General features: G+C 41.6%; 2 protein-coding genes across 9 annotated transcripts in view; both read left to right on the forward strand.

The window, feature by feature from the left end:
• The first annotated feature begins 455 nt into the window (after nt 1-455).
• On the forward strand, nt 456-5497 carry LOC137244583 (ATP-dependent DNA helicase DDX11). Of its 2 annotated transcripts, none has more exons than XM_067773782.1 (5): nt 456-774; nt 1461-1832; nt 2231-3376; nt 3444-3641; nt 4242-5497. In XM_067773782.1, exons 1-5 carry the CDS (start codon nt 574-576, stop codon nt 4884-4886), a joined length of 2562 nt encoding a protein of 853 aa, XP_067629883.1. In that variant the 5' UTR covers nt 456-573; the 3' UTR covers nt 4887-5497. The 2 variants fall into 2 exon arrangements, with proteins under 2 accessions (XP_067629883.1, XP_067629884.1); XM_067773783.1 differs by lacking the exon at nt 456-774 and adding an exon at nt 832-954.
• Nucleotides 5498-10736: 5239 nt separating this feature from the next.
• Nucleotides 10737-15793, forward strand: part of LOC137244589 (leucine-rich repeat-containing protein 15) — an 80150-nt gene continuing 75093 nt past the window's right edge. For 3 of the 7 annotated variants that reach the window (XM_067773802.1, XM_067773803.1, XM_067773804.1), the window contains exon 1: nt 10737-13068. The gene's annotated coding sequence lies outside the window, so the exon portion shown is untranslated. Of the gene's footprint in view, nt 13069-13682; nt 13700-15619; nt 15770-15793 lie in introns of those variants that run through there. The other 4 variants (XM_067773798.1, XM_067773801.1, XM_067773796.1 and 1 more) reach the window with 3 other exon arrangements.

The following is a 15793-nucleotide window of genomic DNA, read 5'->3' on the forward strand; positions in this document are numbered from 1 at the left end:
CCACACTATTCGCAACATAAGCTCTATTTAAGCTGCCAAACTATATATAGTAAACAATGACTTTTAGATTGTTTACTATATAGTTTGGCAGCTTAAGTAGAGGTTATGTTGCGAATAGAGTGGAAGGCAGTGGACTAGGCAGTCGAATGTCATATAATGAAGGAATGGTGTTCGGAGTTTTTTCAAAGTTAAAAAAAAAACTGATAAAAGCTTTAATATAAATAAAACTATTGTTTTAATAACAACAAAAACGCCTTATATATTCCATATACATAAATTCGTAATGATTATCTCACTTTAAAATTTGAGTTAAATAATCTAGTTTTTTTTTGAAACTGAGTCGAGAACTGTGCGTGTGAATGTGCGAATTTTCACCGAACAGCTGTTAGCTGCGCTACTTGGTAAAATTTACAATGGACTTTTATTTTGAACTAGGACATGTAAAAGAAGAAGAATCTTTGGCGGGTTTGCTGTAAACCATGCTGTAATGTTTCTATTTACATATGGATAAATATTTGTGTTCGCCCGTCTTTCAATTTAATTAACAACGTAACATAAGACAAAAATATAGAAATGTTTTCGCCAACCAAAGTATTGGATTTACCGATAGACTATGGGTTTCCATTTACACCTTATCAAATCCAGCAACAGCTGATGGACGCCGTGTACACTAGTTTGACGCAAAAATCTATTAGTATATTTGAAAGCCCTACGGGAACAGGAAAGTCACTGACTCTCACTTGTTCTGTGCTTCGATGGATTGAGGATCGGGAGGTATATTTGCAAAATTTCTTTTATTATCATTGGTTAATTAATTTGGGTAATAGTCTAGTTGAGGGATCGACTACTAATACGCTACCAAAAATATTGAGAGGTGTCAAAAGACGCGAATTAATCTCGAAAACAATAATCCGAAGGCGGAAAAGAAAAATTGTATCTCTGTCCGGAGATATGGTAATAGTCTAGTTGAGGGGTCGACTACTAATACGCTACCAAAAATATCGAGAGAGGTGTCAAACGACGCGTATTAATCTCGAGAACAATAATCCGATGGCGGAAAAGAAAAATTGTATCTCTGTCCGGAGATATTTGCATTTGAAGTTGGCGAATTCCATGTGGTTGTTGTTGTGTTTGTACCCCCAAATAAAATTGTGCATCACCGTGGCGGTAGCATGGCGTAGCCCAGGGTTATTTGTTATAAGCGCGGCCGAAGGCCGCCAACGCTGGAAGGTGTTCTGCGCAAAAATACTATGGATCCCACTCCCGGTTTCGGAGGTACCCGATGGTCTGTTTTCGGTTTTTCGTTAATATCTTTTGAACGAGTTAAAATTTTTATTTTCCGCCTTCGGATTATTAATACTGATGTCAAGAGGCGTCGTTTGACACCTCTCTCTCGATATTTTTGGTAGCGTATTAGCCGTCGGCCCCTCAACTAGACTATTACCTTAATTTGTACTTAGCGTTTGGAACGTGAGGAATTGAATGAAAGAATTTCAAAATTGAAACTGGAAGTTGAACGTGCGACGAAAAGCATTGATGCAGCAAAGGACTGGATTATGGCTAGCTATGCGGCAACAGAGGCAAGGAAAGATCTACACGAACTGCGGCACTTAGAAAAATTGATGAAACGGTATGATGAGGGATTGCTTGAAATGCGCGAGCAAGAAGTAGAAATACACAAAAATCGGAAAAAATATTATAACCAGAGAACGAAAATTGACGAAGAAGAAAACGAGGAGCAACCAAACCAATCAGATTGGGATGAGAAAGTTGGTGATGTTCAAATTGAATTGGAGCAAGAAAATATAGAAGACAAATATCGTCCGATTCAGGTAAATTTTTCGTATTTTTAACCTTACTTAATTGGCGCTTAACCGTCTAAACGGTTATGGCCGTCCAAAAAGGCGCGCCAGTCGCTCCTTCGCTCCGCCAACCGGCGCCAATTGGTCACAACACGGGAGTTTAAATCGTTTTCCACCTGGTCCTTCCAATGGAGTAGGGGCCGCCCTCAGCCTCTGCTTTCATAGGCGGCTTCCGATAAAAACACCATATTTTTAACCATAAAGTGGTTTATACTGAGCCATCCTCCTTATTACTTATTTACACGTGAAAACACTCCTCGCAGTTTATGTATATGTAACTTAGGGTCCGATTTTACGCTTCTACTTGTTATTTTATAAAAATTGAAATTTTGTGGAGGATGAAATCACAAAAAAGCTTTTATTTTTAGGTATTTTTCTGTAGCAGAACCCATTCACAGCTGGCACAAGTGGTACGAGAAATAAAACGCACTCCCTACGGTAAACGTATACGCTGTATTTCGTTAGCGTCGCGTCAGCAGCTCTGCATAAATGCTCAAGTAAGGAAACTGCCTAATGTGAGTGTCATGAATGAGCGGTGCTTAGATATGGCGCCAAAAAGTAAAGAGACTAAAGAAAATAGCAATTCCAAATGCTGTACATTCCGCAAAGCAAATATTATGCAAGAACTTAGTGCAACTGCCCTGTTCAATATGATGGACATTGAAGAGTTAGTTGGGGAAGGGGAGGTGTTGAATGCATGTCCCTACTATGCTGCAAGAGAAGCTTCGAAATCAGCGCAACTCGTAATGCTTACTTATCAAATGCTGTTACATCGTCGTACGCGCCTCCAAACAGGTATTGATTTGCGTGGTGCTATTGTGATAATAGATGAAGCCCATAATCTACTGGACACTATCGCACGTCTTCATAGTAACGAGTTATCCCTACAGCAACTCTTATTAGTTCAACAAAAAATTGGGGCATATAAATTGCGATACTTGAAAAGATTCAGTGCAGCTAGCTTACTCAATATCAATCAATTGATATTCATTGTAAAGCGCCTGATCAAAATGCTTCAATCAAATGTAACCGAGGAAAATAAACTGAATTCAAGAGTATTACGCACCTATGAACTCACAGATGAGGGAGATTTTTTTAACATTAATTTACATATTTTGCTGGAGTTCTGCGAAAAATCCCGATTAGCTCAAAAATTGCAAGGTTTGAACGAAAAAGCAAACATAAGTTCTGATACAAAAGACGAAGTTTCGGCTACGAAACAACTTCTCAAACAAATTGAGACTTTGCAGAAAAAGGATATAAAAACAGAGGCTGGTGTTGTGGACAAGAATGACATAAAAGCAAATGCATACGATGGGTCCAATAAAACAATGTCAAGTAGCGGAGCATTTAGATCGCTTATATCTTTTTTGGAATCACTAACTGAAAATGCAGAGGATGGGCGTATCATAATGAGCATTGGTGGAATCGGCAATGAAGCAGATAGCATGTATAAGTATATTTTACTGAATCCAGGTGACCATTTTGCGGACGTTATTCGAGAAGCTCGATCTGTAAGTATTTGCTTCAATTAAAAAAGCAGGCAGCTTTTCGTACTAATAAATTTTCTTACTCATACAGATTATAATCGCTGGAGGAACCATGCAGCCAACTATAGAATTGACTCAACAGCTATTTCGTGCATGTCCGACAAGAGTTAAAGAGCATTTTTATGGTCATGTGGTTCCATCTGATGCAGTACTCCCCCTTGTTGTAGCACAAGGGCCAACAGCTCGGCGTCTTTGTTTTAATTATACTGAACGAAATGCTGCAGATATGGTAAGCAACATGGCGTTTTCCAAAAAGAAAAAAAATGTATGAACCCTCCAAAAACCGCCAAAGTGTATTCTCAATTTTGTTGTGTAGATATGTAATCTTTTGCTAACTTTTAAATCTAAAGCGAAAAATTGTTAGTCAAAGTTCAACAAATTACGTCACAGAAAGATAGTGAATTCCACTAGAGGTATATTGGTATACATTATAAAACGCATGTCTTGGATAAAGACAGTTCTTTACCGACGTCAGCACCTTCTAAATCTAGCCCGACTTACGGATTAACTCAGCCATCTTTGTTGTTGTTGTTGTAGCGTTAAGGACCCTTCCCTAAGTTTTGGGGAGTGTTATTGTCCTTAGCCGGTTATAGATCCGACACGTTCAAGCGTAACAAGTACTAATAAAATACTAGCGCGACCATCTGGGAACGATTTAATATGACCACATTGAACACTTTACAGACCCCTTCTGCCGTGTAGATACAAAAACAACAACCAACCATATAGTTTTGTATTGCCATCAATAACCTCCTGAGTCCCACAGCACCATTATGTACATATATACATATAAAACAAAAAGTTCAATATTACTTTATATCATTTTTAGATCACAGAATTGGGAATGATTATTCAAAACGTTTGTAACGTGGTACCAGCTGGGATAGTTTGTTTTCTACCATCCTACGAATATCTTGATACTGTGTATGATCATCTACGAAAAAATGGCATACTGGAAAGAATCTCTATGAAGAAGCACGTATTTTCTGAAACGCGTACGGGTACCGGATCATCAGTTGAGAAGCTATTAGATGACTACAGTGCGGCGATAAAGCGTGCAAGTTGTGGCGGGGCTTTGCTTTTCAGTGTTGTCGGCGGTAAATTGAGCGAGGGGCTGAATTTCGCAGATGATCTTGGGAGGTGCGTTATTGTCGTTGGAATGCCATATCCCAACCGACTATCAGTTGAATTACAGGAACGTATGCGCTACCTAGATAATACTTTAGGTTCAGGCGCTGGCAATGAATATTATGAGAATCTTTGTTTGAAAGCTGTAAATCAATGCATTGGGCGGTCTGTGCGTCATATCAACGACTATGCTTGCGTATTACTTGTTGATGAGCGCTATAGCAAGGAGGCTATACAAGCGAAACTGCCTCAGTGGATAACTCGTAGTCTACAAATCCCCAAAACGTACGGCGCGATACAGGCATTGACGGCCAGATTTTTTAAGCAGATAAAAATGAGGAAATAAAACTTCCATCTAGTTTATAAGGGTGTGTTTCTTCTAAGTACAGCATAACACTACGTATCTACATAACCCAAACTATGTGCTTATTTGTTTTGATCTATCGCTCAAACACGTCCAAAAAGAACGGGAAAGGTATCTAAATTTGCTGGTTTACCTCAGTATCACTAGTCCGAAAGCGAAAATTAAAAATTGTATATCTGTCAAGAGATACCAAGCATAAAACTGGTGGTAAACACAGAGATTGGGTTTGGTAGAAATGTAGCATAAGATTAATTTTAGATACAATTTGTATTTACAAGTATTTGCTTATTTTTGTGTATTTTGAATTAAGTTTTTATGTTTGTCTCAAAAGCTTTTTTTTATTTCATTTATTAGTTTAAACTTGTAAAGGTCCATAGCAAGACGTAACGTTCCTAAACTTAAAAAAAATCGTATTTTAAATGCTGCTGTAATCACGAACGAACTCGGAGATAATTATTACGTTTCGGAATGGACGTCCACATTGAAATTTTGACTGAATAGTATTTAATTCATTTTTGTAGGTTATTTAATAGTGTTTTGTGTCTCCACACCTAGTTTTAACTGAAAGGACAATAATAATGCTAGAAATGGCATATTTTAGAGTTTTCTGTGCATCTGGTTCGGAACTGTGAGATATCATGAATTGCCGGCTGCAGACGTCCACGTATTTCTGGAATGTTGGGTCGGTCTTTACTGGTTCTTACCACCAACCACAGCTCATACGGCCGCTCCCACTCATAACTACAATCTCCGTAGTAGAGTCGGTAGCAATGCCTCCTGAGCATCAGCCCCCGCCCCCGTCTTCTTCTCCCCTCTTTTCCAGCAGCAATCGTGTAGGTCAGGGAAACAGACTTAGTCCCTACCACTTTTTGCACCGTTTGTTAGCACAGAATATATGTTTGCGTCATCCGCCCAATGCATTCCTGCCTTGGACGGTGCCACTTTCCTAGATGTTCGGGTCTCCGCGACGACAACTTCTTGGTGGGCTTCATTGCACCATGTTGCCAGGCCGCAAACCCAACTACACCGGGTACCCCAATGCTTACCCAGGGCCACAACAGCAATTGCGTCCTGGGCTCCTTCGACTCAGACGTAGTCACCCGTCACCCCTAGAGTGTCGACGTCTCCCCCGCTACACTTCAGAATTCTGCAGTTAAACTGTAATGGATGAAATGGGAAGATCACGGAGATAGTCGATTTCATGAAGCGGTATAACATCCGATCGCTGCGATTCAAGAGACTATACTCACAGCAAGATCTGCTCTGCAGACCTGTTCTGGGTAGAATGTCAACAGAAAAGATCGCGAGAGAGGAAATAGGGGCGGTCTCGCATTTATCATACACTACTCAGTGCAGTATAATATTGTGACGAATATAAGCATCACTAAGCGATACTATCATCACTAAGCCGATACTAAGCAGCCACTCGTATGTAGGTAAACAAATCAATCATCATTTACACACATGCATACAAGGCAGCGGAGAGATACTCACAAACGCATGTCATCATCAGCCGACGTGGTACTCACATATACACACGCATATAGCTACAAACTACAAATATACATGTACATATATGGTTGGTAAACAAGCATTAGGTTAGGTTAGGTTGAACTGGCCGGTCCATGCGGACCTCACATAGACTGATTGAGTCCGCAGTGTTACCAGAAGTTTGTTTTAACGAACTGAAAAAGCCTATCAAAAACCAGGACCTCTGTTATAAAATAACTCCGTCCTCTTGGCAAATACTAGAAGCTTCCTAGGACTTAAGGCACTTGCTGCTTCTAGATCTGACAGCTGTATCACTCCTAATAGCTGGAGTCTTAGCCTGGCAAGTTCAAGGCACGAGCACAGAACGTGCTCGATCGTTTCCTCCTCCAACCCGCATTTCCTACATCTGCTATCACTGACCAAGCCTAATTTAAAGGCAGCTGACGCCAGAAGGCAGTGTCCAGTCAGAATACCCGTCATGAGTCTACAGTCCTCTCTTTTTAATGATAGAAGCAACTTTGTTAGTCTAAGGTTGTAAGACCTACACATAATCTTCGACACTTTACAGCCCCGCGCTTGAACCCACGACTCCCGCTTGGTCGATTATGTGCACCTCTCGCCTTCGCTTAATCCCGCCCAGTCTAATTGGGACGTCTACGGCGCAAGCTTCAAGGGATGCACCCTTTTTAGCTAGTTCGTCCGCTTTTTCATTCCCATCTATTCCCATATGCCCTGGGACCCAATATAGATGTATGCTTCTCCCTGTCCCGATTCTCTCCAGAGACTGCTTACACTCTAAAACGCATTTAGATGCTGTGCTATGCGAGATTATTGCCTTAATTGCTGCTTGACTGTTAATATAAAAGTTAACACGGTTGCAGCTTAAGCTATTCTCTTCCAGGGTTTCTACTGCTTTGGTTACGGCTAATATTTCCGCTTGGAAAACGCTACAGTAATCCGGCAGCTTGTAGGAGCTGCTTATTTCCGAATCAGCACAGTATACCACAGACCCTACTCCTTCCACTACTTTGGAACCATCTGTGTACAAATGTATCGCCTCGTCCGCCATTTGCGTACCCTTGCGCCAACCGTCCAACTTTATTGTGGCCTTAACATCTCCCTCGAAGCGCAGATAGGGAATCAGGGAGTCTGATCGTCTTGTAATTGATGACGCTATACTACTATGGCCATATGGTCGGCGCTCAAGCTGCCCCGAGGCACAGAGCCTGGTTGCAGTTGTTAATGCTATGTTCTTTGCTACCAGGTCTACAGGTGGAATGTGCAGAATGGCATACAGTGCAGCCGTCGGGGTTGTTTTCAGGGCTCCCGTAATGCTAAGCATCGATAGTCTGCATACCCCCTCTAATTTTTTGAGTTATGTTGTTTTTGTGTGGCTTTCCACCAAACAATAACTCCATAGTATAGAATAGAGCTTACAATCGCTGTAAAAACCCAATAAGAAAGAGAGGGCGATAAGCCCCACGTACACCCCAGCATTCTTTTACATGCATAGAGTGCCGTTAAGGCGTTCTTCACCCTCTCCTCCACGTTGAGCTTCCATGACAGCTTACTGTCTAGGATGATTCCTAGATATTTTGTGCTTCTCCGGTAAGGTCACCCCTCCTAACTTAGGTCTGGGCCAATTTGGGACCTTGTACCTCTTTGTAAACAAGACCATATCCGTCCCGGTATTGTCCAAGGAGACTCCCAGAGCATACTCCTTATATTCCAGGAATTTCTCTATGCTAATTTTGGGTGCCTTTCATGGGGGTATTGCGCCTTGCACTCACCGGCGTCACACCAAATCGTCGACTCGTAGGTGTTTTTACACTCTCCCTCCTTCATGTAGGGGCAGAGCCTCCTCGTGGTGGCACCTGGTAACACTTCGGCGGCTAATTGGAGCGGCGACCCTTTTTCTCACCCCCCCTTAACCCTATCTTCCTTTCTTTTTTCTCTCCCCTTTTCTCTCCCTTCCTCCTTAATGCACTGGATCAAGGTGTTATACGACCTGTGCCGAGGATCAGCCTGGCTGGGGGCCCATAAATAGCCCAGTCGCTAACGGGCGATCTTCGATGCTATTAAGCATTACCCGGACATCGCGGATCTCTGTCCGGGTGGACCTTTCCCCTTCTCCGCTACTCGTGGTATGTAATTTAGTATGGAGGAAATATAGGCTACGGCTCAGCCGGGCCTCAAGTTAGCTGAGAGAACTCCTCAGGGGTTCGCTGCTGCAGCGGCAGACAGACAGAAAAGGGCCGAGAAATTATCCGGTTCGAGTAGTCCGGGGGCCAGTACCTCGCATGGAGGGGTACTGACCGGGAGGCCATCAGTGCTACACCCGTCCTCCCTTGGTCCCACCAGCAGGCCCTCCACCCAGCGACAAGCGTCTGGTGAGTCGACTGCTGGGCGCCTCAGGGAGAGGGGGGGGGGGGGCGTCGGCTATAGGACCAAGGGCAAATCTAGGCAGGAAAGCGCTGAGGGAAAATCCAGCCCGGGTATTCCAAAGGCCGGTACCTCTCGGGGAGGGGCCACCAACCGGGAAACCTTTGGGGCGGCTGCCACCCATCTCGTAGCCACCAACACGGCTGCCACTCAGCGTCAAGCGTCTGGCGGTTTGGCTGCTGGGGGCGCCAGGGGTGTAGGGGTGGCCGGCTCTAGGGACAAGGGAGTTAAAAAACCCAGTCACCAGGACAAGCGCTGGGCTGCCCGGATCCTGCGTAGGAATGCCTCCTCGCCGATAAGGGAGGGGGAAGTTTCCGCGGAGGACTGGGCGAAGGCGCAGCGTGACCTTGCTTGGGCGAAACAGATGTTTCAGGAGTTCAGGCTGCACTGGGTCGAGAGCGATGAAGCCTCGAAGCGCCTGCGGTCTATGGATGAATCCAACCCTACGGCACCGAAAAGGGCCAAGACGCAGGGAGGCTGGACGCAGTCTTTCGCCGAAATAGCCAAGTATCGGCAGATCATTGGTGTTATGGACGAGAGCAGCGAAGATGGCAGGTTCCCGAAACAGCAGTGGAAGTGGATTGAGGCAGCGCTCGCTACTATGGCCGTTAAGGTCAAAAAAGGCAACAAGCCGCCTTCTTATACCGATGCGGTGTGGTTCCAGGGCAATATTAAACTAACTGCATTTGACGACGCCAGGTCGGCGAAGCTTTACAAAGCCGCCGTATCGCTGATAGGGGAGGTGTATCCGGACGCGCGCCTCAAGGTAGTGGAGGCGTGTGATATCCCCTCACGACCAAAGGCGAGAGCCTGGGTTCCAGTGACGCCAACGGACCCCGCTGATATCCTGGAGCTGCTCCAGGAGTACAACCCGGGTCTACCGACCCAAAACTGGAAGGTGGTTAACGTGAAGAAGACTGAACGGGCCACAATGCAGATAGTCCTGCTGCTCGACAGCGCAAGCGTCGAAGCGTTGAAAAAGCAGGATTTCAGGGTAAGCTACGGCTTCAGGAATATAAGCCTTAAGGTTTATATTATAAGGCTGACCTTGAAGACTTGTTAAACCTTGCGTCTCGTACGGCGCAGGCCCACAGCTCGATGAGCTTTGCAAGAAAATAAACGGCTACCTCCGTGATCTCTCTAGGTTTTTCGCCTCGCGAAACCTACCGACTAAATCATCGGCGACCTTATTCACAACATGGACGTCCCAAATGTCGACCATTTTGAACATCCACGTCAATGGCACTACGCTATCGACTATCTTACACCCCAAAATCTTGGGTGTGACTGACGTTTGATCAGGATCTATATTTTGGTGAGCATGCAGCCACAATTGTACCGAAAATCCACAGCCGCAATAAAATCCTTGAATCTTTTGCTGGCAGTACTTGGGGTAAAGGTAGCGAAACGCTCATTACCACTTACAAAGCAATTGGCTAACCGATGGCATGCTACGCGTCCCTGATATGGTCGCCAAGCCTAAAGACTACACCCTGGAAGAAGCTACAGGCCTGCCAAAATACCGCCCTCAGAACCGCCACGGGTTGCCTTCTTATGTGCCCAGAACACCATCTATCTAATTAGGCGAGAATACTCCCCATTAGGGAGAGAAATGAAATGCTAACCAAACAGTTCCTGTTGAATATCCAGAAACCTGAGCAGCCCAACAGACATCTGATTGATGACCCTAGACCGCCCAGGGGCTTAAGGAGTCATATCCGTAAGCATTATGAGGAAATACGGCACCTGTGAACACAGCCGTATGAAGCTAAAAAACACAACAAGCAGGTCCTCATTGAACTTCACAAACAGCCGTCGGACCTCTATGCCAGGAGTTGCCCGGTGATTCCTGTACTCAAAGAACAATACCCAGAACTAGCATAGGAGGAACGCACCCTCCCTAGAGAAACGCCAGTCACTCTAGCTCAACTTCGATCTGGATACTGTTACAGGTTAAACTCTTACCTATCCAGAATCAACCCCGACGTACAAAACATATGTTTTGCTTATAATGTGTCCCCACATGACACCAACCATCTCTTTAACTATATTGTGGAACCAACGCCTCTAACACCCCTCTCATTATGGTCCACCCCTGTTGAAATAGCAAATTTGCTTGGACTCCGGTTAGAGCATATTTGAAAATTTGTGATCGGTCGCACCTATTGAATGGGGCGAAGCACTGCTGCAACAACAACAACAACCGACCACAGGCTGTGATATCAGTGACTATACGGAAAATAGAGGCAATGCGTCTCGTCATAGGGAAGGTGCTTCTGCAAGATCATTGACTCTGTGTCGGCTTGTTTTATTCCCGCTGGAAGAATTCTGGAAATCCATCCAAATTTTGTAACGGAGATCGCAACCGTAGTAGGAGAGGGTGATTTCGTGAGGCGGCCCCCAAATCAGGAACATAAATCTTACCCTCACCGCCAGAAAGGTTGAAAACTTTGCCGATGAAGGCTTTAGTACCCGACGCTTATCTTCAATATATCTTTCCGCTTTCGTCATCCTTGAAAAATTGAAAATGGCGAAGGTGATACCACTACTAAAGCCTGGGGAGCCGCAAATCTGCGACTTGCCAGCCACCAGCATGGTTTCCAAGAATACATAGCACCTATACCGTGGTAAACGCCATTAACACACAATTAAATTGCCGATTGAACCAAAAACCCACCACAGAACAGTATGTATATTGGTATTGAAAATGGTCGAAATCAGATTATATCCACGCCTACTTTCAAAAATGGGGAAAAAGAACAATACTTTAACAAATTTTGCTGAAGTGGCGAAACTTGATGAGTGGATAAAAAAAAGTTACGATGTACAATATAATTTTATTAAATTTTTGTAAAATCGGCGTGGCGCCGCCCACATTAGGCACGTTATTGTAAGACTTGTAAGGTCTCCTCTTCCTCCTAGTCTCAAAAGGTGGACCGCAAATTATCTGTCTGGTGGGCAGACATCGGTGCAATTCAGGAGCGTAGCATTTAAGCATTAAAGAATTAAAGAACGTGGGGTTCTATAGCCGCTTTTGTTTAACTTCTACATATCGAAGCTCCCTTCGCCATCAGAAGGAGTTACCATTGTTTCCTACGCCGATGACAGCACGGTAATGGCTACAGGTTAACGTTAACGTTAATTTGACGTTCTTAACGTTAATAAACGAAACGAAATCATATCGTTTCGTTCGTTAAGCATGCCTGATAGACACATATTTCAGTTACATCTGCGTATAATGTTATTGAAATTTAGTAGTACACATTTTATGCGCAGCAATTTCAGAGGTGTATTTAAAGTTTGACGCTTAACAGTCCATATAAAAAAACACGGCTATTATCTCCAAATAACTATACCTGCAATTGAATCAAACCCAACTGATAATCAATTGACAATTTCGAACACATAATTCAAATGAAAACCAGTTTTTGCTGACAAGGTACTAGTTTCACCTAAAGAATCAACCATGCACGATATTTTCTATCTGACAAGGGTATAAAAGATAAATTATCAAATACATTTTGCTGAAAAGCAGATCGTTTTTTATACTGCATAATTACGGAAGTTGCATTTGTGTGTACTCTTTTTACAATCAACAAATTCACGACATTCACATTAAAACAACAGAACAAAAAACATTGCATCATAACAACTCTTATTATAAAGGAAAAGACCTCCAATAGCAAACCGCTACACGTGGTTCTGGCCTCCGGTATTGCCATTGTGTACTGGTGGAGCTCAACGTTCTTTAACACAATACTGGAAATTTAAACCACTAATTAAACACCATTTTCGCGGGACAATAACCTGGACTTGAGACTATTATATATAGTCCACGAAACCAAATCCCAAAAAAAAAAACATGATTAGGTCGAGATCAATAAGGGCTATGACGTAGAAAACCTGACAAAATACTCAATTAGGTGTTGTTTGAAACTGGTAATAAATAAAATTAATTTGAAGTTAAAAGGTAAGTTAAACTACTTAAAAATTTTATTATCATTAAGTGCTGAGTAGTGAGATGTAAATTCAGTTTCGAGTTGCACCCTGCTGAACGTACCCCATTTGTTTCGAGCTCCGAACGAATGTAAAAATATTTTTTTACTCAAATCTCTTTTCAGTCTTCAGTGGTCGGTGCTACAGTAAAAACGTGCGCGCTAGAATTTCACTTTATGCCCGTTAAGCGTTGAGCGAGAGCAGCGATTTTTTTTATTGGAACGCTGTGGCAAACGTAATGCAAATTAAATTATATAATTTTTATTTTCCTCTTCAATATTGAAATGTGTTTGAAAGTGTAGGGAAATAAAAAAGTAGGGCCATTTAAACTTGTGCAAAGGTCTTGTGAAATATTTTATACACTTTGGAAGATACAACTGAAAAAAGTTAAACACCTATACATATTCTATCTGTATATGTGCGGGAATTTTGTTAATTCTTGAAGTGTGCTAGTATACGAGTAAATATTTTTAAAATAAAAAAAAAAAAAAATATTTTCAGAAGTTTTGCTCGAGAAGCAACAATTATCATTCACAAAGGGGTTGTCACATAGGCAGCTTTATAACTGTGTTTGTGTGTAAAAATGTGGTTGGAGTAGGGTGTAGCGCTATATACACTAAAGTGGGTGGTTGTCAGGCCCACAATTATACAATATTGTATGCCTATGTACATTTTGATTGTGTGCGTGTGCAATTCGCCTAGTTTCAGTCGGTGTTGTCAGGATATTGATTTTCTTAAGGCACTGTTATACATACACAAACAAACATTCGAAAGTATTTAAGTAGAAGTGTAAATATATTGCATATGACCGTGTGATAGATAGTTATACACATACATACATACATGTGTAAAAAACGTTTAAATGTGTAAGTGTATACTTTTATGGAGCAGTAAAAATTCTAATAAAAAACATGAAATATATTTTTTTGGAATACTTTTGAGGTATTTGAGTGGTACAATGCTACACATTTTACAACTTCCTCCCACTCCTGCATATTGATTTGCTTCTGACAAATTGATATTTGAGCTTATTTCGAATAGGGTTCAATTTGGCGCGTTAACGAGCATAAACATGAAAGTCTGTTCAATTCTGTAATCCCAACAAACATTTAGGTTAAAGAGCGATTAGAAAACAAATTGAATTCTAATGTATTTCTCTAAGGTAGAAGGTTAGAGGACGATTTGAGAAAATTTCGAGAATTATAGCAGGTTTCTAATGTGACTTTTAAATTGAACCGCAATTAAATTCATTTATTTAAAATCAAATAAATTGTTTTATTATATCAGATACTTTTATAAAGATAACCTGTCTTTCTTAGTAGGTTAGTATAGTTACAACCCAAAGGTGTGATTGGGCTCCGAGTAGTGATCTCAGCTGTCACTCCCCACTGATGTCTCATAGCGTGGAGTAGCTGTTTCGTGACAAAATAAGCTTTGACTGGGAATTATCCGTTTCAGAAGCCCGATGAAGGTTTCAAAAAGATTCAAGACTTTTTTCTGGGTCAACGAATAAAATACTATATAAGCCCGTTGATTTCTAGATGGTGATTTATTAGTTTTGAGTAATATTAAGGGTCATTGTTGAACTAAACAGTGGTAGGGCCATCATGAAACCAAGAGTCGAAAAAGGAAAAAACTTTTACTCGGAAACATGGCCTTGTTTTATTTTAAATAATGCGCTGGTGTTAGAATCGACGGTATTGAGACAAATATTTTCATAATATGATAGTGTGCAAAATAATTATTTCCTCCGGGGGTAACAAAATTTTGATACGAACTAGTTCTTCTGACTGTAAGAGACCTTCTACAAGAAAAATATTATATCACTCCCCAATTTTTATAAAAAAATATGTTTAAAAAAGAAGAGAAAATTGCAGGCGCAGTTGAATATGCGCCATACGATGACTCGTTATATTACTCAAAACTAGTAAACTGTCATCTAGAAATAAACGGTCTGATCTCTTATTCGTTGACTCAGAAAAAATCATTGAATCCCTTTGAGACTCTCATCGGGATTTTAAAACGCAATATTCCCAATTAAAGCTTATTTTGGAACGAAACAGGTACTCCCTGCAATGAAACATCAATGGGGAGTGACAGCTGAGATCACTACTCGAAGTCCAATCACACCTTTGGGTTAAAACTATACTAACCCACTAAGAAAGAAAATATTGGTTTGTTGCTTTAGTTTTGCATAGCTTCATGCCAGGAAAAATACAAATTTTTGTTGTTGTGCGAACTTGTAGCTGCTTCGAGTTAGTGAATATTTTAAAAATAGTTGAACTGTCAATGACTATTACATGTTTTGATAAAACGGTTGCTTTAAATTTATTAGCGTGAAAAATACAGCCCATTATATATTTGCTTTGCATTTGTTGCTTTTGTTTTCAACAAGACTGTACATTCACATACTAATTTGAACTATCATAAATGGAGAACCGATCATGTCGTACAAATGATCGTTAACTATGGCAACATCGTATTTCCAGTGTTTCTCAAATCGTTCTCTAATCGAATTCTAACCTAGTTTTCAATATGAGATGCACAAGAAAACTACTTTAGAATTCATTGTAAAATCACAATATTTCTCTAACGTTAGAAGCAGTGTTTGCTGGGATATGGGTCTGTATGTGTTATGTAGAAAGTTGACTAGTATATCATAAATTGGAGCAATCGACAAGCCTCTGCAGAAAAACGCACTGGTTCCAAACTTGCGCCGAACTATCGCTTTAAGAGACTGTACGAGTTCTAATTTTGTCTCTCAATGGCAATTGCTCCCTTTGCAGACCTTTTGAACGACTTCTTAACTTGTTTAGTCGTGGGTGGTTCTGAAATAGCCAATCAATTTAAAACCATTTAGCTCAGATGTCAGCGCTGTTGCTACAAGTGTGTCTACCAACTGTCCTGCTTTAAATCTGATTAGCACCAGTTCGTAGGTAGTCATTAAAGCTGTAGTGCGA

Source organism: Eurosta solidaginis, chromosome 3 (assembly GCF_040869045.1).
Source record: "Eurosta solidaginis isolate ZX-2024a chromosome 3, ASM4086904v1, whole genome shotgun sequence".
NCBI classification, from domain to species: Eukaryota; Metazoa; Arthropoda; class Insecta; order Diptera; family Tephritidae; genus Eurosta; species Eurosta solidaginis.

Bases quoted from the DNA above. Each gene is read 5' to 3' on its own strand.
- LOC137244583 (XM_067773782.1), top strand. From the start codon at position 574: ATGTTTTCGCCAACCAAAGTATTGGATTTACCGATAGACTATGGGTTT. The intron at 775-1,460 runs GTATATTTGCAA...ATTTGTACTTAG, and splicing joins GATGGATTGAGGATCGGGAG to CGTTTGGAACGTGAGGAATT. The intron at 1,833-2,230 runs GTAAATTTTTCG...TTTTATTTTTAG, and splicing joins ACAAATATCGTCCGATTCAG to GTATTTTTCTGTAGCAGAAC.